This window comes from Elgaria multicarinata, chromosome 7 (assembly GCF_023053635.1).
Source record: "Elgaria multicarinata webbii isolate HBS135686 ecotype San Diego chromosome 7, rElgMul1.1.pri, whole genome shotgun sequence".
Classification (NCBI taxonomy): domain Eukaryota; kingdom Metazoa; phylum Chordata; class Lepidosauria; order Squamata; family Anguidae; genus Elgaria; species Elgaria multicarinata.
Window position 1 is genome coordinate 110,736,003 of NC_086177.1, and position 22,497 is coordinate 110,758,499.

Consider the following 22,497-nt stretch of genomic DNA (forward strand, 5'->3'; position numbering starts at 1 on the left):
CAAACAATGAAGTTATAAACACTTAACATGGAACGGGAAACATGGCTAAATATTGTTATTACAGTTTTCATTCCCAAAATCAATGAAGGACCATGGTCCTGTGAAGAAGTTTGTTTGTGAATTACATTGACTTCTTGCATGAAGGTAAGTTTGTGAACAAAACAAGTTCCTATATCCCATATCAGGTTCTTCTGATTTCTGGTTTTGAGCAATGCAAATTCTTCCTGCTATTAGAATGTTTAACGGAAGTTGCTGATCCCCTGATTCTATTTCTTCTTTTACGTAGCAAAGTACAAGTGTTTGGGGATCTGGAAAAAATCTGATACCTTGTCATTTAATTGACTATAGATAGGGTTTCATTCTAAAATTGCCTAATATTTGAACAGGCCCAGAAGAGGTCCATGAGATCTGTGTTTGAAGATTGGCAAATGGAAAATGGTCCTTTTTTGGAGGTGTTCAAACTGTGGAACTTTCTCTTCTAGACAGCCTCACCTTGAACCTTCATTCTTATTTGTTTATGAGCACTAGGAGAAGACATTCCTCTATTCTGGTGCTTTTAGGAGCTGATATGATCCCTTTTATTTGGCTGCGTAGCTCCTGTTTCCCTCTTTTGTAGTTCTTACTGTGCTGTTTTCTGCTGCATTATTTAAAGTTTTTTATTGATGCTTTCATTGTGTTTTAAATCAATTCATTCGTAAACTGCTTCCAGGGCTTTTTAAATCAAAAGGTGGGATACAAATCCTTTAAATGAATGAATGAATGCTCAGTTTTATTGTTATACTGCCTACACCAACATCTGAACCAATTGCTGTTCCTTATACCACCTACATCTACAAGCATGAGTTCAGTGTTGACATGAGATTTCAGCTCAGATTTCACAATTTCCCATCCAAAGTTCTAACCATGCTGGAGTTCCATGTCTAGTTAGCTTTTTTGCTGCCCTCTGCCTACAGATGACTTCTAGTACCATTACAATGACCACTCTGGAGAATTCGCGACAAGGTTTACAAAATATCTCAGGACAGTTAGAATTATCTACAAGCCAATTGTTATTTATTTTCCCTGCAATATATTGGAAGGAATGGAATTTGAAACCTGCTGTGTTGTGACATGATGTGAAAAGGGCAGCCAAGTCTTAAAATTAACTGTATACTCTGCTTTCATGATTTCATAAATAGCATACATGAGAGAATGTGTATACTCATATTTGGAGATACATTATAGTTTTATTATTTTGTCATGATATCATCTCTTCTCGATCCTCCCAGAGTGCAGGACACAGAATAACGGGCTCAAGTTAAAGGAAGCCAGATTCCAGCTGGACATCAGGAAAAACTTCCTGACTGTTAGAGCAGTACGACAATGGAATCAGTTACCTAGGGAGTTTGTGGGCTCTCCCACACTAGAAGCCTTCAAGAGGCAGCTGGACAACCCTCTGTCAGGGATGCTTTAGGGTGGATTCCTGCATTGAGCAGGGGATCGGACTCGATGGCCTTGTAGGCCCCTTCCAACTCTGCTATTCTATGATTCTATGATCGTCATTGTCATCTCTTTTCTCACTCATGGCAGTTTTTCTCGATGGACATGATGGGCTTTGCCAAGTCTTTTACTAATTCAGAAATTTCCTTTCTATTGAGCATGTTTTAAGTATGACTGCTTTCTGGATGTTGGTGTGGATGTATTTTGGTAGGCTCAGGCCTTAGTTAGACCTAAGGTTTATCCCAGGATTGTCCCGGGGTCATCCCTGTTCATGTAAATGACACACAGGATACCCCGGGAGCAGACAGGGACGACCCCAGGATAAACCTTAGGTCTAGCTAAGGCCTCAGTTTGTGAAGTTTTTCTGTAAAAAAATAATAATTGATGTGATGCCAGTGACTAATGGGACTAACGGAATGATTGTAACCTTTTCCTGTTGTCTTCGTTCTTTAACTTCCATGGCTAGCAGTGTATATTTTTCTCTCTTTTCTGTAACATTTTTGTCATTAGGTATTGCTTTGTCGATGAAGTAAGTGTTTTTTTCTTTTCTTTTTGTCATTACCTATTATGTCAGGATGTTTGCAAGGGATTGTCTTGTCTGTGTTCTGTTCCAGTACATTTTGTGATCTGCATTTTCCAAGCTTGTTTCAGTGAGTATGTATAGGTGCAGGTTGTTTGATGACGTTGAATTTGATGGCCAGTTGTCGGTGAAATATTTTTGAAGCTGTATTATATATGTCCAAATGTTGTTGTTGTTTTGGTATATAACAATGTACAGCATATAAACTGGGTGTGATACATGCAAAATCCTGACAGTATTTGAAAATCCCAGATACTGAGATTTTAAAAGAAAGAAATCAGTGGAGAGAATCCTTTCTAGAGGTTCCCTGTATAAGTGAATTGCTTCTTCATAGTTCATGTCTGTGTCCATGGCCGCCACAAATCAAGGAGACATTGAACCCTGCACACTGTCCATTTCGAGATGAAATAAGACAGCTTCTAAAAATATGTCAAGGTCAATTAGACCTTCAGACAGGAGCCCCATGCCACGACACAGACATTGCCATAACACAATTTCAGAGAAGAACATGATGTATAGAGGCAAACACACTCAAATGGTGAGAATGTATCTCCAGCAGCTCAGAAAAATTGGGAGAGAAAAGCAGGGCAGTATATTGGGAGAGGGGTAATTATAATGGCCCTATGTGTCAGCTAGTTGTCCTGACCCGGCATGAGGTCTAGGGGAAGTGGACTCCAACACGGCACTCATTGTCTTCTCTGGGTCACGTCAGGACCTTGGATAGGGCACTGCATGAAGTGCTGGCTGAAGTATTCTTCTAGAAGAAGAATTGTAGAAGAATAGTCCAGCCAGAAGAATTTCTGCCAGCCGGTCTTAAAAGACTGGTATGTGTTTCTGGAATCTCAAGCTCCTGTGTGGCTCATGGATAGAAGCCGCAGGGGAGTCAGGGTGGAGTGACACATATGCAGGCCGGGAAGGCATAGAAGAGGGCGTGGAGGGGTTCCCCCTGAAGTGGAGCAAACCACAGTTTATCTGAATCAGAGTCCTCCGTGGGGTAAAGCAGAGCCCCAGAACCAGAGGCTGGCTTAACCATGCAGTGTAGCTTATTTTCTCAAAGAAGCCACCTTGACAAGCCATGGTTTGTTGCTGGGTTCTTCAGGGTGGTTAACAAGCCATGCTACACGGTTAACAAGCCACCCTGGCAGCATTCAGACAACACGCCAACCCACCCTGCAGAAAATGTGCTGAGTTCAGACAACACACAAACCCACGGTTCAATAAACAACCCATGGTTCAAAAAAACCACACTCAACCAGTGAGTGTGGGTTAGCGTGTTGTGTGAACAGACCCAGTGAGAGTCCACCTCTGGACACAGGCTGGATTTCAGAAACGTGGGTTTTGCAAACATACAGTCATATGTTGTGGAGGCGATGCAAAGACTCAAGAGAGAGCCCGCCTGTCTTAGCAATTGCTGGTGACACCATTCCAAGATGGCAACTGGGACCTCTCCAGAACCATTGAAAGAATGTGGGATTATCTTTGCTATGCAAATATTTCTGCTGTTCTTTACCTCAAGAAACTCGAACTCCATGTGGTAGCCTACTATCACCTTCAGTCATTAATAACTGAAATTATAGAAACACGGCTATTTGCATATCCAAGCACTCCATCTGGCCAGGGTTAGATTGCTCCCTGCAGTACGTTCACCAGCAATTAGTTCCTCAGTTACGATATACTGTACTTTTTTATTAGTGTTCTTAGTTCATTTATTTCTAAGATGTTTATGTTGTCAGGCATCTATGAACTAAACAATTAAACTGACAGCTAAATAGGTAGGTGAAATTATGGTCGTAATGAACATCTCGGAAGCTGGAGCTGTGATGAGGTTCTGCTCAAGAAAAGTATCGGGTAGGCCAACCCCAAGCTCCGACCAGCTGCTCCAAGGGTCAGGGGTGGCCAACCAGATCCTGACCATGATTTTAACAAGGCCTGAAACATATCTGCACCTCTTTGATGCAGCATATGTTGGACAATCTGTGTGTGTGTGTGTGTGTGTATTATACCTTGTCTAAAAAGAACATGCTATCCATGCGTTGAACTAGGATTGGTCTTTTGCTGTTGGAAAAGGCCTTCCTGCTTTCTTTACATATACAATGCACTCAACACATTAACATCCACCATGTTTGACATACGCACCATTGGCATTAATTCGGAAGACGCTGGCAGACGTATCCTGAAAAAGTTCTTGCAGTTCATTGGGATCGATCTGTGTAGCTAGAGAGAGAGAGAAAGAGAGAGAGAGAGAGAGATGTTAATACATCAGGCTGTAACTTCTACTCTGACCCCAACTTAGAACGTTCACGTGTCACTCAAAGACAGACCCAATAATTAATTTGTGTGCAATTCAACTAGGGACATATTTTACTTATTTGGTCAGTATCCAATACCAGCAATTCACCGGCACCAAATATATCGTGGTAGCGGGGAATGATAGCTAGGGCAGTGAGAGGTACTGGTTCCTCTCTATTCAGCCCTGGTTAGGCCTCATCTAGAGTACTGCGTCCAGTTCTGGGCTCCACAATTCAAGAAGGACGCAGACAAGCTGGAGCGTGTTCAGAAGAGGGCAACCAGGATGATCAGAGGTCTAGAAACAAAGCCCTATGAAGAGAGACTGAAAGAACTGGGCATGTTTAGCCTGGAGAAGAGCAGATTGAGGGGAGACATGATAGCACTCTTCAAAGACTTAAAAGGTTGTCACACAGAGGAGGGCCAGGATCTCTTCTCGATCCTCCCAGAGTGCAGGACACGGAATAACGGGCTCAAGTTAAAGGAAGCCAGATTCCAGCTGGACATCAGGAAAAACTTCCTGACTGTTAGAGCAGTACGACAATGGAATCAGTTACCTATGGAAGTGGTGGGCTCTCCTACACTAGGGGCCTTCAAGAGGCAGCTGGACAACCACCTGTCAGGGATGCTTTAGGGTGGATTCCTGCATTGAGCAGGGGGTTGGACTCGATGGCCTTGTAGGCGCCTCCCAACTCTGCTATTCTATGATTCTAAGGTAGCGCGACCTGGGAAACGAGTCAAAACGGCTGCATCTGGAATGCGGCAACTCAGTCCCATCCAAGGAATGGAAGAAAGAGAAGGCTCTGGCCGAGCAGGGGATGGGATGGCTGGGCGACCAAGAGGGTGGTGGCGCATGTGGACAGAAATGGATAGATTTAGCCAAAAACGAAAAATAAGGACAACAGGCGTTACCTGCCTTTAGAGGAAAGGGAACCCCGAATGACTTCACCTTCTGATTGGCTGCCCCAAATTATTTATTCATTTATTGCATTTCTATACCGCCCAACAGCTGAAGCTCTCTGGGTGGTTCACAAAAATTAAGACCATTCAAAGTATAAAACAAAGAGTATAAAACCAGAATATAAAATACAATATAAAAGCACAACCAAGATAAAAAAAACAGCAGCAATGCAAAAAAATACAAATTTAAACAGCAAAGTTAAAATTGAATTCATAGGCTGTTAAAATACGGGGAGAATAAAATGGTCTTCACTTGGCGTCTGAAAGAATATCATGTAGGTGCCAGGCGAACCTCCTTAGGGAGCTCATTCCACAGCCGGGGTGCCACAGCAGAGAAGGCCCTCCTCCTGGTAGCCACCTGCCTCACTTCCTTTGGCAGGGGCTCGCGGAGAAGGACCCCTGAGGATGACCTTAACGTCTGGGCAGGTACATATGGGAGGAGGCATTCCTTCAGACAGCCTGGCCCCAAGCCGTTTAGGGCTTTAAATGTTAATACCAGCACTTTGAATGGGGCTTGGACCTGGACTGGCAGCCAATGGAGTTGTAAAAGGACTGGCATGATGTGGTAGGGTGGAAAATGTTGTGGGAACAGGCTACCTCTGGGATTCTCAACTTTAAGACATGTCTACACCATGCAGTTATCCCAGGATCAGCTCAGGAGCGTCCCTGTGCATCCATATGATGTACAGGGGATCCCGGAGGCAACCAGAGATGGGCAGGGACTTTCCACAGGATAACTGAGACCTTGGTTATCCCGATTTTTCCTACCATCTCAGGAAGATTCCAAGCTCCACCGGGGGGGGGGGGGGGATGACAATCCTGGCTTCTTCCAGCCTCCTTCGGTTTTCAAAACAGACACGGAGCTGTTCAGGGTGTGGGTGTGTCCATGCCCTTCAGGGGTGGGGGGCAGCAATTTCACCATCCTTGGGACGGCGGTGTATGTGGGGGTATTGGGTGCATATTTTTAAAAAACTTATCCTTCCCACCTATTACCTCCAGCAAAATCCCTCCCCGCCACCCAGGCTACTTTTAACATTTTTTTGCTTCCTCGTCAGGCTTCAAAATTGGAACCAACCATAAAGAACCAAAATTGGAATCCACAAAGACCTTGTTCAGATGACATTTTAAGTCATGGCGGTTAATTTAGCATTTTGAGCTAAATCTTATGGCTTCTGTGTCGTGCGAACCACGACTCAATGTGCCGTGCGAACCATTCCTAACCACGGTGGCTACATAATCATAGCTGAAAGACGCTCACTAATCATTAGCTGCAAAGGGGTTAGTGGCCTAACCATGGTTTAATGTGTTGTCTGAACAGGCCCATTCCCTACTGGGGAAAAAAGGCCCCTCAAGACATGTGTAACTATTTTTACCATCTCAGGATATCCGTAAACAAGGAAACAGGCATAATTTTGGGAGGGGTGGGGGAAACTTCAGGGATGGTGAGATCATGGAGAAATCACCAGGCACATGATGGCTTAATGACCCTTTTCACCTTCCAACTCAGCAGCTTTGCCCTACAAGTAGGAAAGTATGAGAAATTCATTTCAGTTTATTTTTTTATCGTGATTTTACCCAGTTTGCACCGTCTGCACCAAACATGGACTCGAAAGCAACCTGCAGTGGAAGTCTGTACATTTCTGAGCTTGCAATGTGATTTATAGACCCCTCCCCCTCAAAAAAGGTATGTTCGACAGCATGCGAATGTAGTGCAGGACACGGAATAACGGGCTCAAGTTAAAGGAAGCGAGATTCCAGCTGGACAGCAGGAAAAACTTCCTGACTGTTAGAGCAGTACGACAATGGAATCAGTTGCCTGGTGAGGTTGTGGGCTCTCCCACACTAGAGGCCTTCAAGAGGCAGCTGGACTACCATCTGTCAGGGATGCTTTAAGATAGAGTCCTGCATTGAGCAAGGGGTTGGACTCAATGGGCTTGTAGGCCCCTTCCAACTCTACTGTTCTATGATTCTATGACATGCAAAGCAGGGGCTCTACCAACAGGCCATGACCCTACTCTGCTATTCTATGATTCTATGATTCTATGCGTATATTTGAAAACTATGTATGAACAAATGTCTACATATGAAAACGGTGCACAAGTATGAGAAGAAGGCAAACATTTCAAAAAATCTGCACAGCTGGTACATACATTTAGAAAAAAGCATGAAAATAGAGACAGATTTTCATGCGAAAAGAAGGAGGGGGAGGAGGAGGAGGAGGAGGAGGAGCTTACAATCTCTTATGGACTGGAGTCAGAACAAGCTTTGAGTTGAAATTTGGAGGACTTTGGTGAGCTCACATTTTGCTGATTCACACATCCGTACCTCCAAGTGCCCATTGTCCCTTCATTCATTTCCATGTGTCCCCTGCCTGCAAGTTTAGAATCTGAGGGCTCCATCTACACCAAGCAGGACATTCCACGATGAAAAAGGTATGGAAGCAGTATATGAAAGGCAGGAGCCGCCCTGCTGCTTTATAGTGATATTGAAGTGCACTGCAGGATCTACACCACAGCTTTATAGTGGTACTGAAGTGCAATGACAATTGTTCGGGGCCCAATGACACATCTGCACCAAGCAGGATATAACACTATGAAAGTGGTATGAAAGCGGTATATGGCCTGTGTCAATGGGTCCCAACAGTCAGTGCACTTCAATACCACTATAAAGCAGTCGTGTGGATGCTGCCTTTTATATACCACTTTCATACCACTTTCATAGTGGAATATCTACTTGGTGTAGATGAGCTCTGAGTCATCTGAATCCAGGCAGCTCCGAGTGTTTTGCAGGCAAATCTCAAAACATGGGGAGAAAACACACACACACACACACACACCAAAATCTTAACTTGGAAGTTCATCGTGAGTGATTTACTGATTCCTGAGTGATTTAATGAAGAACTGATCTGTTCAAGCAGGCTGAAATCAGGTTTGCAGTCTCTGACACTCAATGCCCTCTCTGCCATCCTGCCCTACAGTTCAATAACAACTTAGAGGGACCCTGTTCTTTGAGCTGGAAAATTCGGTTCAATTCAGAATAGATGCCATATAAACATCTCTAAAAACGGGGTGCGTCTTAGAATCGCGGGTGCAATTATTGTTCTTAGAATCAAAGCTTTTCTTTCTGTTGGTGGTACTGAAATTAGTGTGCATCTTACAATCGATGGCATCTTACAATCGAAGAAATATTTATTTATTTTATTTATTTATTTATTACATTTCTATACCGCCCAATAGCTGAAGCTCTCTGGGCAGTTCACAAAAATTAAAAACAATCAAAGTATAAAACAACAGTGTAAAATCATAATATAAAATACAATATAAAAGCTCAACCAGATAAAAACAGCAGCAATGCAAAATTACAAATTGAAAACACCAATTTAAAATGTATTTATAGACTGTTAAAATGCTGGGAGAATAAAAAGGTCTTCACGTGGCGTCTAAAAGCATATAATGTAGGTGCCAAGCAAACCTCATTAGGGAGCTCATTCCACAGCTGGGGTGCCACAGCAGAGAAGGCCCTCTTCCTGGTATTTTTTATTATTTATTTATTTATTTATTTATTACATTTTTATACCGCCCACAGAGAAGGACCCCTGAGGATGACCTTAGTGTCCAGGCAGGTACATACGGGAGGAGGCGTTCCTTCAGATAGCCTGGCCCAAAGCCGTTTAGGGCTTTAAATGTCAATACCAGCACTTTGAATCGGGCCCGGACCTGGACTGGCAGCCAATGAAGCTGGAAAAGGACTGGCGTGATGTGGTCTCGTCGGCCAGTCCCTGTTAGTAAACGGGCTGCCCTGTTTTGTACCAGTTGAAGTTTCCGGACCGTTTTCAAATACGGTAGTTAAGTTTGTTTGGTTTGAAGTCTGGGGTTGTGCTTCGTGAGAGTGTTTGGAGTGAGAAAAGATAGAATTTTAAGGAACTTGGGATTGTTGTTTTGAATATAAAAATATGCAGATTTGTTAAATTTCAATAAACTTTACTTTGTGTTTTGTTACCACAAACTACGCATCAGATCGGATTTATTACCTGCTATAGTACCCAGCGTAAAAACATCTAACAGTACACCTGCCGTTCAGTACCTCAGTGATAGAACCTATTTCCCAAAACCCTTTACCTTGTTCCCTCACATATAGGGGAGAGGTTGTGTTGGTTTTACCCTTTCCTGAGGCTTTTCGAGAGGTAGCGCTTGGCTTGAGAAGGCCTTCTGTGTGAGGTCAGTGCCGTCGCAGCTGTGTTACCCAGGTGCAGGTTCACTGTGAGGCCATCACAGCCCACCTTTTCTCTGCTATCCTAGAATCTGGCAAAGCCGTTTTTGATCTCATCCAGATTACCTGACTTCGTGAGGCCATGTTGAAATTCCTCGCCATGTGGCTGGGTGCTCACATCATTCTCGGCTCTGTACAGTTACCATGCCTGCCCCTTCAGGGCTTAGAATGCAATTCTCCCTTCCTACGGTTTCACACCTCATTTGCCAGGCTCTGAATTCTCCCCGCAATCCCTGTATTGCTCATCTACCTAAGGGATTCATTAAACAGTTGAAAGCATTGTTGTAATTGTCAGTTATTTCCATGTTCACACCTCCCTCCTTCATAAAAGTAGAACCCAGGAGCACTCAAACGAGAGTACCTTTGCACACAACAGACAACTAATATCTGGAATTTCATGGTCGCTGAGTGCGCTGACAGCCCCTAGTTTAGGTGGCTTTATAAGGGAATTAGGCAAATTTATGAAAAATAGATCCGACAGTGGCTATGAGCAAAGGTAACTATCTGGAATGCATAGATTCCGAGAGAATATCCCCCCACCCCTTGAATAGCAGTTGCCTGGGGGCAGGTGTGGAAGAGGGATATTCCCTCGATGCACCACTTCCGGACTTTCTGCAAGGTACTGTGGGAAGCAGGAAGTTGGGATTAATGAATCAATGATCTTATCCAGTACATTAAAAAAATGTATGTATCATGACCAGGCCTGTTCCCCTTGGCATGGGGGAAGGAGTTTCAGGCTATCAATCAGAATCAGATCCTGAAGCTGAAGAAACAGGACTAGAAACGTCCCACCTTACACCGGAAATGGGGGAGGTGATTCTCTCAGGCTCTTCATCCGCCAGGGATGAATCTTCACTGGACATTATCAGTGAGAACATTAACAACACACAGTCTGTGGGAACTCAGGAATCCCCTGGGGCGGGGGGGGGGGGGAGACTTCAGAGTTGACCGATCCCAGAGTACGCCGTAGGTTCAAACGGGCAGAGCTAAAGGTAGGTGAGAGGTGGTCAGTTCAGCTAGCCTCTCGCCAAAGGCTTCTTCAAAGAAATCCTCCTTGAAGTGAAAGGGACTCAGGGGAAAGACCACCGCCTTTGTTGAAAGGGCAATGGTCTCGCTTGGTTTAGTCAAGTGTTATCCTAGAGGAAGGTTCCTGGGTTGAAACTCTCTTGAGGTGCAAACAGATGTTTATTTACTGAATAAAGCTTTGAGGACTTCTTGGGAGGCCTCTTTATTGCTTCACGCTCCAGCGGGAGGTAAGAGCCTCGTGTGGCGCAGAGTGGTAAAGCAGCAGTTTCTGCAGCTGAAACTCTCCCCACGGCTTGAGTTCGATCCCAGTGGAAGCTGGTTTCAGGCAGCCGGCTCGGGTTGACTCAGCCTTCCATCCTCCCGAGGTCGGTAAAATGAGTACCCAGTTAGTTGGAGGAAAGGGAATAACAGCTGGGGAAGGCAACGGCAAACCACCCCGCTATAAGGCCTGCCAAGAAAATGTCAGCGAAAGCTGTCGTCCCTCCAAGAGTCAGTAATGACACAGTGCTTGCACGAGAGGTTCCTTTCCTTCCAGCGGGAGGGCTTGGAACCACGACAGCATGTGTGAAGAAAGTCTGGAGGAGGTATGAGGTTGAGCTAAATGCCTCTTCAGACCTTTCTGACAAAACACGGAAAAGATGGGGGTGGAGCTCACAGGGATGAGGACAATGGGAGAGTGTCGGTGCATTCACCCCTCAACCATCAATCCCCACACATGTTCTTTGAAATGCCCAAATCGGGCTACCGACATGTGTTCTAATGCAGCTTTTCCACACCTGATGCCCCTTAGACGTTTCGGACTACAACTCCCAGCATTCAAGGCCACCGGCCATGCTGGACAAGGCTGATGGGAGCTGAAGTCAAAAACATCTGGAGTGCACCAAGTTGCAAGGAGGCTGTTCCAATATGTACTCCAGGGGATGTACAACTCCTGCGGTCAGGGGACACCTTGCCCCTCCCCCTAACTCACTAGGGGCCAGACCCCAGCCTCCCGCCACCCAACACCCAATTTTCCTCCAAAACTGGAAATGTAGCAGCAGCCTGGAAGCAGTTATTTTGCTGGGCAACAAGGTTGGCAGCAAAATCCCGTCCCCAGGAGGCTTCTGGGAGAATGACTCTGTTTCCAAACAAGGCAGGTGCCCCCCGCGTGCTGTGTTTTCAAATAAAATTGCTGAGGTTTTGCTGCCACCCTGGCAAATGCCGTGCTGTGGGGTCGTGGGGGATGCAAAAACCGGCCAGGCATACCAGGCAGTGCTTCAAAGAGCAGTTTCATAAAATCATAGAATCATAGAATAGCAGAGTTGGAAGGGGCCTACAAGGCCATCGAGTCCAACCCCCTACTCAATGCAGGAATCCACCCTAAAGCATCCCTGACAGATGGTTGTCCAGCTGCCTCTTGAAGGCCTCTAGGGTGGGAGAGCCCACCACCTCCCTAGGTAACTGATTCCATTGTTGTACTGCTCTAACAGTCACAAAGTTTTTCCTGATGTCCAGCCAGAATCTGGCTTCCTGTAACTTGAGCCCGTTATTCCGTGTCCTGCACTCTGGGAGGATCGAGAAGAGATCCTGGCCCTCCTCTCTGTGACAACCTTTTAAGTATTTGAAGAGTGCTATCATCTCTCCCCTCAGCCTTCTCTTCTCCAGGCTAAACATGCCCAGTTCTTTCAGTCTCTCTTCATAGGGCTTTGTTTCCAGACCTCTGATCATCCTGGTTGCCCTTCTCTGAACACGCTCCAGCTTGTCTGCATCCTTCTTGAACTGTGGAGCCCAGAACTGGACGCAATACTCTAGATGAGGCCTAACCAGGGCCGAATAGAGAAGAACCAGTACCTCACGTGATTTGGAAGCTATACTTCTATTAACGCAGCCCAAAATAGCATTTGTCTTTCTTGCAGCCATATTGCACTGTTGGCTCATATTCAGCTTGCGATCTATAACAATTCCGACATCCTTCTCTTTTGTAGTATTGCTGAGCCAAGTATCCTCCATCTTGTAACTGTGCATTTGGTTTCTATTCCCTAAATGTAGAACTTGGCATTTATCCCTATTCAATTTCATTCTGTTGTTTTCAGCCCAGCACTCCAGCTGGGCTGAAAACTCCACTTTGAAGTTTGTTTCTGTCTTCCAGGGTATTCGCTATCCCACCCAATTTGGTGTCATCTGCAAATTCCCCCCCCCAGTTTAAAACTATCAATAAGGGTCCACGTGTGAGTGTGCCAAACCAACAGTGAAGTCATCGTCACATGGCCATCTCCTCTTTGGCCCCATTCTATCAAAAGAAATGGCGACCCACCTACCAGGCAGGCAGAAACGGGGGAAGACACGGCTGCTCCCTGCAGATAGATGGGTAAAGTGGTGCCTGTGGCGTTACACCCCACAAGTCAGTTCCCAAATGTATGTCTGGAGTTTGTAAGTCTGTGGTTTTTAGAATGTTGGCCTGAGTGGGCGGAGTTAGGATGTCTGGGGAGGGGGGAGGAGTGATATATAAGGGAATGACGGAGGGGATTGCGGGAGACTTTTTAGGTCCTCTTAGAGTCTTTAGTGCTCTCTGTGTTTAGAGTACTTAAGTTCTGGGAAATTTGAGGTTCAGGGTAGAGAGTGGTGTCTTTGGAGTGTGGTGTGCACATAGTTGATGTATATTAATCAACCGCCCAGAGAGCTTCGGCTATTGGGCGGTATAAAAATGTAATAAATAAATAAATAAATAAATACAGATAATAAAGAAAGCTCAAGAGTGATTGTGTGAGAGAAAGGAAAGCGTGTATGTGAATGAGTGAAAGGATTGGATGAAAGGTTTCAAATGTTTTATTTGAAACAAAACTTGTGAGCTTTTAAAAATAAATTTTAATTATTTTGTTTTTAACTACCACAAAAATCCCACGTGTCTGTTTGGCATTTATCCTCTGAAGTTTACACATTTAGCACCCGCTCTGACAATCATTCACCTCAGCACATATAACTCACAGTGTTTTATTTTATATATTGAAATCCATTTTAACCCCTTTCTCCACATAGTTTGGAGGAAGGTGGGGTTTATCCCTGGCCTCAGGCGTATCAAGCGGTGGTGCTTGGCTTGAGCAGGGAGTAGCCGCAGCTGGGTCTGTTGTTCAGAGCCTGTGTCATGGCAGTGCCTGTTGAACGTTGGCCCGTCATGCCACTGTGAAAGGCACAGGAGGATCGATGGGGTGAGGGAACGGGGGATAAGTGGCAACCTTCATCCGTACAGGAACCATTTTGACAGAAAGGGGAATTATTTCCGCATAAACAGAGAGTGGGAAGCGATGGCAAAATCCTTCATTATGACAGCTGCTGGATAAAACAGCCATTAACGTGAGCTACTGCCGAGGAGGAACAGACACCTGAACGCCTTGTCGGATGTCAACAGTCCCCACGTTCTCTTTCAGGTTGGGCAAATGTTATCCTTCTCCCAACGCCTTACCCAGCTTTGGCAAAAGCACAAAGCCCCTGTTTTGAGCGTCTTTAGCAGCTACATTCACGTTTTCTACTGTCAGGGAACTCTTTTCCACATCAGCTGAGGGAACCGTGTTCTTCGCCTGCCGTCTGCAAAGGGTTCTGGGGGCATTTCTAGGCCATACACATGTCCCAATGGGCCCCATCACTGGCTCCGTGCCCCCTCTGGAGGTATCAACTTCGGAGGTTGACCTGGAACTACTAAAGCCAAACACTGTAGAGGAGTAGCTTGTGTCAAGGGACCCTGAGGCAGATCAGGGGGATCCTGGGCCCTCAGGGGAGATGGCCATCCACCCTACCCCTCAAGGTGAGGATAGACCCCTCTCTGATTCAGGAGGCCACACAGCCTCTTTATCATAGAAAGCACAGGCACCCGAAAGGTACAGGCTCCGTCAGCCACCAGGTGCAGAAATGCCTACTGGAGGAATAAGCACTCGTCATGAGTAAAAGGATACTTGTGAGTAAGACGCCCTCACAAAAAGACCATTCCTCAGATGAGACTGATGGTCTGCCAAGGTGCAGTTTGAGGCACAGAGTGCTGGAATAAAGTCTGCACCAGCTCTCAGATGTCGGTCTTGTGTGTCCCATGACTACATAGCTCTTCACTGTACCCACCTTCCCCACTGTGTTTTGACCTTTGGACCACCTTCAGATCATGTTATGGGTACTGACTCTTCCTAATTCCTGGCTTCTCCATCTCTGCACTGCCTAATGTACGACAACCGCCCTGCCTTAACAGAATGTGCCCAGTCCTGGTGAAGCAGAACCCATTAAAAATCTGGGGGAAGCAATAGCCTGGGATGTTTTGGAACGGGTAAGGAGAAGAAGAGGCCAACAGGCAGAGTCTGTTTGTCCACTCAAGGGAGGACAACCAGAATCAGGAAACGAGAGACTGAGCCTTTGAAATGCGGGACAGATGTTGCCCATGCTACTATCAGATATCCAGCAACCCGGAGCGGTTTGGCTCAGATCCTCACCAGTTGCTCAACATGGTAGAAGAAGACACTGAGTGTCATCACACGGGAGGAAATCACGTTCCCTTACCGTGGCTTCTCCGCCCATGTATTTGTCCCTCATTACTCCCTCTTTCAAAAGAGGAAGTAAACAAACTGTGCATGGCCCATTCTGTGGGCCGTTTTGATCATGCTGCTTCTCCTGCACACAGGAGATAGACTTACTGGGGTGTTATTTTGTTACATGAAAAAGGCTAGAAGGGGTGGGACGCACGTGGGACGCAGACGACCATGGGAGGGATCCCTGAAATTCCATGAGTGCCTAGCAATGAGTGTGCAATAAAACACTAGTCCGATGGTGCCCACTGTCAACTCCTAGACGCTGAGAGCTAAAACAGCAGGAGATATGTCCAGCCAAGGAAAGGGCAGAGGCCTTGGGTTGGCCAACGGGTACGGCCAACTCTTGGTTTGGTCTTCAGTACAGAACTGTTGTCATCTGTCCTCCTGGGGTCCTGGGAATGACAGCGGATGGTCCGGAGCTGGGCTATGTGTCCAGTCAGGGGCACATGTAATCACTCAAAATGGAGTAACTTCTCTGGGTGGGGTGGGGTGGGGTTTGTCTATCCCTCAGATTTTGCTGGAGCTACTGTTGAAGCTCGACTCCTTCGCCCACGAGGACATCTCATCTAGTTCACACTCCAGGCACCGGCTTGTCCCGACAGCAACTCACCCACCTACACGTTATTTCATTTTATTTATTCATTTATGTATTACATTTCTCTAGCACGCCATAGCTGAAGCTCTCTGGGAGGTTCACAATTAAAACCATAAAATACAACACAATGAAATACAATATAAGAGTTTAAGCATTTAAAACTAACCGTGTAAAATAAAAATAAAAAACCCCGAATAAAACCTAGCAGCAGGGCAAGGATTTAAAATACAGTAACGAATTTAAAACAGCAGAAACTTAAAGACAAAAATGCCTGGGGAAAAAAGGTCTTCATCTGGCACTGAAAAAAACATGCATTTGCACTCGTTCATATGCATATGCACCCTCAAATGCTTATGAAGAGACAAGGTGTGCTCCCTTCCTTGTTTTACCCATTGTCTGCCCATCATTCCATATCAAAAGGTAGTTTCTTTTCTATAGTGCAACACAAAAGCTAAGGGGCTACTAAGAGAAGATTGGAGAAGAGAAGGTTGAAGGGAGACATGAGAGCCCTCTTCAAATACTTGAAAGGTTGTCACACAGAGGAGGGTCAGGATCTCTTCACGATCAGCCCAGAGTGCAGGACACGGAATCATGGGCTCAAGCGACAGGAAGCTAGATTCCGGCTGGACAGCAAGAAAAACTTCGTGATAGTTTTAGCAGTACCAAAATGGAACCAGTTCCCTAGGGTGGTTGTGGGCTTTCCCTCACTAGAAGCCTTCAAGAGGCAGCTGGACAGCCATCTGTCAGTGATGCTTTAAGGTGGATTCCTGCATACAAGGGAGACATGACAGCCCTCGTCAAATACTTGAAAGGTTGTCACGCAGAGGAGGGCCAGGATATCTTCTTGATCATCCCAGAGTGCAGGACATGGAAGAAAGGGCTGAAGTTACAAGAAGTCAGATTCCGGCTGGACAGCAGGAAAAACTTCCTGACTGTTAGAGCAGTACAACAATGGAACCAATGACCTAGGGAGGCCGTGGGCTCTCCCACCCTAGAGGCCTTCAAGAGGCAGCTGGACAGCCATCTGTCAGGGATGCTTTAAGGTGGACTCCTGCACTGAGCAGGGGATTGGACTGGATGGCCTTATAGACCCCTTCCAACTCTACTACAATTCTAGTACAAAAGAAGCACAATACTGTGCAGACAAAATGCAAGTCGAGTTGTCATCTCTTTTAACTTTCCTTCACACTAGTATGGAATTAACAGCAGCAACAACAAAAAGAACATCAGCGACAGAGGATTACCTTACAGGGATGTTGTAAAAACTACTAAAATAGTGAACAGGAAGCACATTGAACAAAAAGCTCTAATTGATTCAGTAAGCTGTTAAAAAAAAAAAATGTTGGAGACCTCTTCTCATTCTCAACAGCACACCCAGTGACCACACTTTCTTTCTAGCCAGGGTTGAGCAAAGAGGGGGGTGGGGGGGCGGAACTTCCTGACCTGAAGGAGGAACTAACCTGACCTTTTTGGAAAGCAATTCTGGGCATCAGCAAGCAATGATTTATGATTGCAAAAGCAGCGGAAATATAAATACATTTCCCACCTTGTAATCAAGGTTTAATCAGACCTTGCCTGACATTATGTATTTTTTTTAATTAACTTGTTTTCATTCTTCTTTGTTTCCTTATTTAGCAGACTTGCTAATAAACGGCTGTGCGAAAAGAACAAAGCAAACATCGCACGTGTTCACAAGTCCGTCCTCATTCTGCTCATGTTTTAGATCTTAGAGGGCACTGATGAAATAACCTTTCAGAAATTTATTTATTTATTTATTTACAATGTTTATATACCGCTCCCCTTTCAAAATTTCGGAGCAATGGACAAACTAAAATAGAATAAAAATTGAGTAAAAACACATTAAAAGTACATTTTTTTAAAAAAAGTGCAAAGAACCTCACAGGTGGACGTTAAAGAATACGAAGTTGGTGTCTGCCTGACCTCCAGAGCAAGGGAATTCCATAGGAGGGGGGCCACCACACTGAAGGCCCTTCCCATGGTGGACTCCAACTGCACAATAGGTCTCTGTGGAACCACCGGGAGCCTGCCTTTGGATGACCTCAGTGACCGGGCAGGTTGGTAGGGGTGACAGTACCCTTGCCGTCAACTTAACAGTCTTCCAGAATTTAAGAAAGCCATAAAGACTGATCCCTTCCGGCAGGCCTACCCAGTTGAATTTTAAGATGCCCTTTTTAATAATGTGCTGCTTTAAATAATGTATTAGTTTTAAATGTTTTAATGAGTTATATGTATTTTATGGTGTTTGAATTTGTGTTGTACCCCGCCTCGATCCAGAGGGAGAGGCGGATAACAAATAAAATGATGATGATGATGATGATGATGATGATGATGTGGTGGTGGTTGTTCAGGGCTTTGTACACTAGTACAAGAACCTTCAACCTGGCCCAGTAGCAAATAGGCAGCCAGTGCAGTTCCCTCAGCAGAGGAGTTACATGCGGGAAAGGGGCAGCTCCAGACAACAGCCGAGCTGCAGCGTTCTGCACTAGCTCCAGCTTCTGGAGCAGCTTTAAGGGCAGCCCCACATAGAGCACATTGCAGTAATCCAGTCTTGAGGTTACCAATGCCAGTACCACCTTGGCCAAGCTGTCCCTGTCCAGGAGAGGCCATAGCTGGTGAACCAGGCAAAGCTGGTAAGAGACACTCCAAGCCATGGCAGCCACTTGAGCCTCTAGTGACAATGATGGATCTAGGAATATCCCCAAACAACAAACCTGAACTTTCAGAGGGAATGTGACTAACCGAGAAACATTTGCTGCAGAGACAACAGGCGACAAAAACATGAAGAACTGCTCCATTTTAATTCTTTGTTTTTTTCATGTTATTCTGTCTAATCGGGCCAGCATCTCTTCTCGATCCTCCCAGGGTGCAGGACACGGAATAACGGGCTCAAGTTACAGGAAGCCAGATTCCGGCTGGACATCAGGAAAAACTTCTTGACTGTTAGAGCAGTAAGACAATGGAATCAGTTACCTAGGGAGGTTGTGGGCTCTCCCACACTAGAGGCCTTCAAGAGGCAGCTGGACAACCACCTGTCAGGGATGCTTTAGGGTGGATTCCTGCATTGAGCAGGGGGTTGGACTCGATGGCCTTGTAGGCCCCCTCCAACTCTGCTGTTCTATGATTCTATGATTCTATGAAGGATCGCCAGATCCGAAATGTCGAGCTCCTTTTTCAAATAGTTTTTTTTACAAAAAATATTTTTAGATGGTACAGACATTAGTGTAAAGAGATTAAAAACTTTTCCACTCTTCAACACTAGAGTCTACCTCTCTTTCTATTAGCCCAGCCAGAACAGGCAATGAGCCTTTCTCCCGGACTCAGGAATCACTCACCCACAAGGCTTCCATTATTATTATTATTATTTATTTATATAGCACCATCAGTGTACATGGTGCTGTACAGAGTAAAACAATAAAATAGCAAAACCCTGCCGCATAGGCTTCGATCTTGCCAGGATTCAGTTTCAGTTTATTGGCCCTCATCCAGCCCATTACTGAGTCTAGGCACTGGTCCAGGACCTGCACAGCCTCACCTGACTCACATGTCACAGGGAGATAGAGCTGCATGTCATCAGCATATTGATGGCATTTAGCTCCAAATCCCCTAATGAACGCTCCCAATGGCTTCATATAGATGTTAAATAACATTGGGGACAGGATGGTGCCCTGGGCACCTCAATTGCAAAGGAGCCAAGGAATGGTCACCCAATGTTACTCTCTGAAAACGACCTCGTAGGTAGAACTGGAACCACTGTAGCACAGTGCCTCCGATACCCATCCGATGGAGTTGATCCAGGAGGATACCATGGATGACAGTATCAAAAGCTGATGAGAGACTTGGGAACCACTCACCCACAAGGCCTCCATCTTTGTGGGTGATGGAGCTAGGTACCCAGGTGGAAAGAGCTAAAGCAGACTAAGCGACCCCAGCTAATCCACCCAGGCAGCTCCCTAATGGAACTGAAAATATGGGATATATAGCTCACCAAGCTATAATAACCATATCTCAGACCTTCAAGGTCCAAAGTCTTAAGTCACAAGGACTTTGACACCTAGGATGCAGGCTTCAGAGAAGTGACTGATGCACACAGTTATGGCCATTTCTATTCCAAGATGTCTACTTCTAGGGATGTATAAGAACATCATTTTTACTCAGAGAATACCTGAACCTGTCCCACTCAAATCTCTGAATGAGAGAACAGGTCCACCAAAAAATATTTGCAAATTATTGAGCACATGCTCGCGTTGATCTCATTCCCAATTCCAAGTTTGATTCGCATTCCCCCACCACCACCAATTTGTACAAATTTCCTCTGCGGATTGAATGAGCCACGCTTTCAAATCAATGTTGGAAAGTTGCACAAGTTAGGAAAGTTGGGCAAAACGGAAGAAATTTGCACACATTGGTGGAAATGCTATTTTAGGATGCATTAATAGAAGTACAGCTTCTGAATCATGTGAGGTACTGGTTCCACTCTATACGGCCCTGGTTAGGCCTCATCTAGAGTACTGCGTCCAGTTCTGGGCTCCACAATTCAAGAAGGATGCAGACAAGCTGGAGCGTGTTCAGAGGAGGGCAAACAGGATGATCAGGGGTCTGGAAACAAAGCCCTATGAAGAGCGACTGAAAGAACTGGGCATGTTTAGCCTGGAGAAGAGAAGATTGAGGGGAGACATGATAGCACTCTTCAAATAGTTAAAAGGTTGTCACACAGGGGAGGGCCAGGATCTCTTCTCGATCCTCCCAGAGTGCAGGACACGGAATAACGGGCTCAAGTTACAGGAAGCCAGATTCCAGCTGGACATCAGGAAAATCTTCCTGACTGTTAGAGCAGTACGACAATGGAACCAGTTACCTAGGGAGGTTGTGGGCTCTCCCACACTAGAGGCCTTCAAGAGGCAGCTGGACAAACATCTGTCAAGTAGGCTTTAGGGTGGATGCCTGCATTGAGCAGGGGGTTGGACTCGATGGCCTTATAGGCCCCTTCCAACTCTACTATTCTATGATTCTATGAAATTTAGGGAAACTGGCACAAATCTCCTCTTCTATCACTGTTCCATTTGGGAAAGTTTCCCACTGACACAAAGCAAGCAGTGAGGACAAACGTAAAAGGGAATCAGGGATGAAACAAATGATGAGGCGATGTTGTGAGAATCCTGGCTATCTCCAAGTTGGCTCATTCGCCCATCCCTGTACACTCCTTCCCACAATCCTATGCACCAGGAATTGTTTCTTGATAGGGTGGATGACGTTAGCCACATGAGCTCTGGAAGTAACTCGCCCGAAATATTTATTTAACTCTATCTTCATTTCATTTGTAGTTTTACGAGAAAAAAAGACCCAGAGTAACCCTTGCCCAACATCAAGCTGCCTATGTTAAGTACTTTCTAATTTTGGTAGAAGGCAAAGACATTTGGTTTCAGTTGGCTGGTTTTATAAATTAACAATTCTGCAGCTTTTTAATCAACGAGGAGGAAAATATTAAATAAAGGCTTTTGGAAGAAAAGTTACCTTGCTACCAAAATCTGCGTACGCAAATGACAAAGTGATTTAAGTCGTTCACAGCAGGAGAGGATTAAGAGAGAGTTTTAAGCCCATCCATATTTCAGTGGAATAAAATCAGCCTCGTGGAAAATGTCCATTTCTTTGCAAAAACCTCCAGAAATGTCTGCTCTGAATGCATGTGTATACTTGTGTGTACACACTTAGATGTAGGTAGGGTACCGAAGTCTGTAGATGTCAGTTCTAAAAGATGGCAACAAGAGAACATTTGCTGAAACATTTCCCAGCATGAATAATAAAAAGATAATAGATATTAGATCTTGTCATTCTACCACACCTTTCCTTATCTACTTAAGAGCTAATGGAAGATGACATAGGACTATTAGAGCTCATAGGGACCCATGACTGCTCATAGAATAGTAGAGTTGGAAAGGGACTGCAAGGCCATTGAGTCCAACCCCATGTTCAATGCAGAAATCCACCTCAAAGCATCCCCAACAGATGGATGTCCAGCTGCCTCTTGAAGGCCTCTAAGTGTGGGAGAGCCCACCACCTCCCTAGGTAACTGGTTCCATTGTCGTACTGCTCTAACAGTCAGGAGGTTTTTCCTGATGTCCAGCCAAAATCTGGCTTCCTGTATCTTGATCCCATTATTCTGTGTCCTGAACTCTGGGATGATCGAGAAGAGATCCTAGCCCTCGTCTGTGTGACAACCTTTCAAATATCTGAAGAGTGCTATCATAAACTTAAGTTGTTACAGCTCAGACACTGGAGCACTGCACAGATTCTAAAACCCCTCACAACTGAAGAGGAGTACCCTGGGCTGGAAAGATACTAAATGCCCATGAGAAGCCCAGCTCCAGGGTCATCTGAGTCAGGGTTACACATTCCTTCCACTACCACTGAAGATGTTGTTGATCATCTCCAGCCAGGATAGTTGGAGACTTAGGATAATTGGAGTCATCCTGTCCAAAGCATGCATGGGTTTATTTAAGAAGGTTTATGCCAGCCCTCAATTATAGTCCCAGGGTGGTTGATAAAAACCCCAGTTACAATATAACTGCATTGAAGCTAAAAGCCACAAAATCATAAAGGTGGATAAAGGCCATCAGGATTAAATGGTACGTTTAAAAAATAAAAAGGAAAATAATTTGTAAAAGCACAAGGCCAAACTCTTCGGGGACAGGGTTGCCCAACTGAGGTAGGGACGGATGAATATGTCAGTTTCAGTTTCT

At 45.2% G+C, this 22,497-nt stretch overlaps 1 protein-coding gene across 2 annotated transcripts in view; it reads right to left on the reverse strand.

The window, feature by feature from the left end:
• Positions 1-22,497, reverse strand: part of TSNARE1 (t-SNARE domain containing 1) — a 504,015-nt gene that overhangs the window by 303,472 nt on the left and 178,046 nt on the right. For both annotated transcript variants that reach the window (XM_063131213.1, XM_063131212.1), the window contains exon 4: positions 4,196-4,273. In XM_063131213.1, coding sequence (XP_062987283.1) covers positions 4,196-4,273 — 78 coding nt within the window. The remainder of the gene's footprint in view (positions 1-4,195; positions 4,274-22,497) is intronic.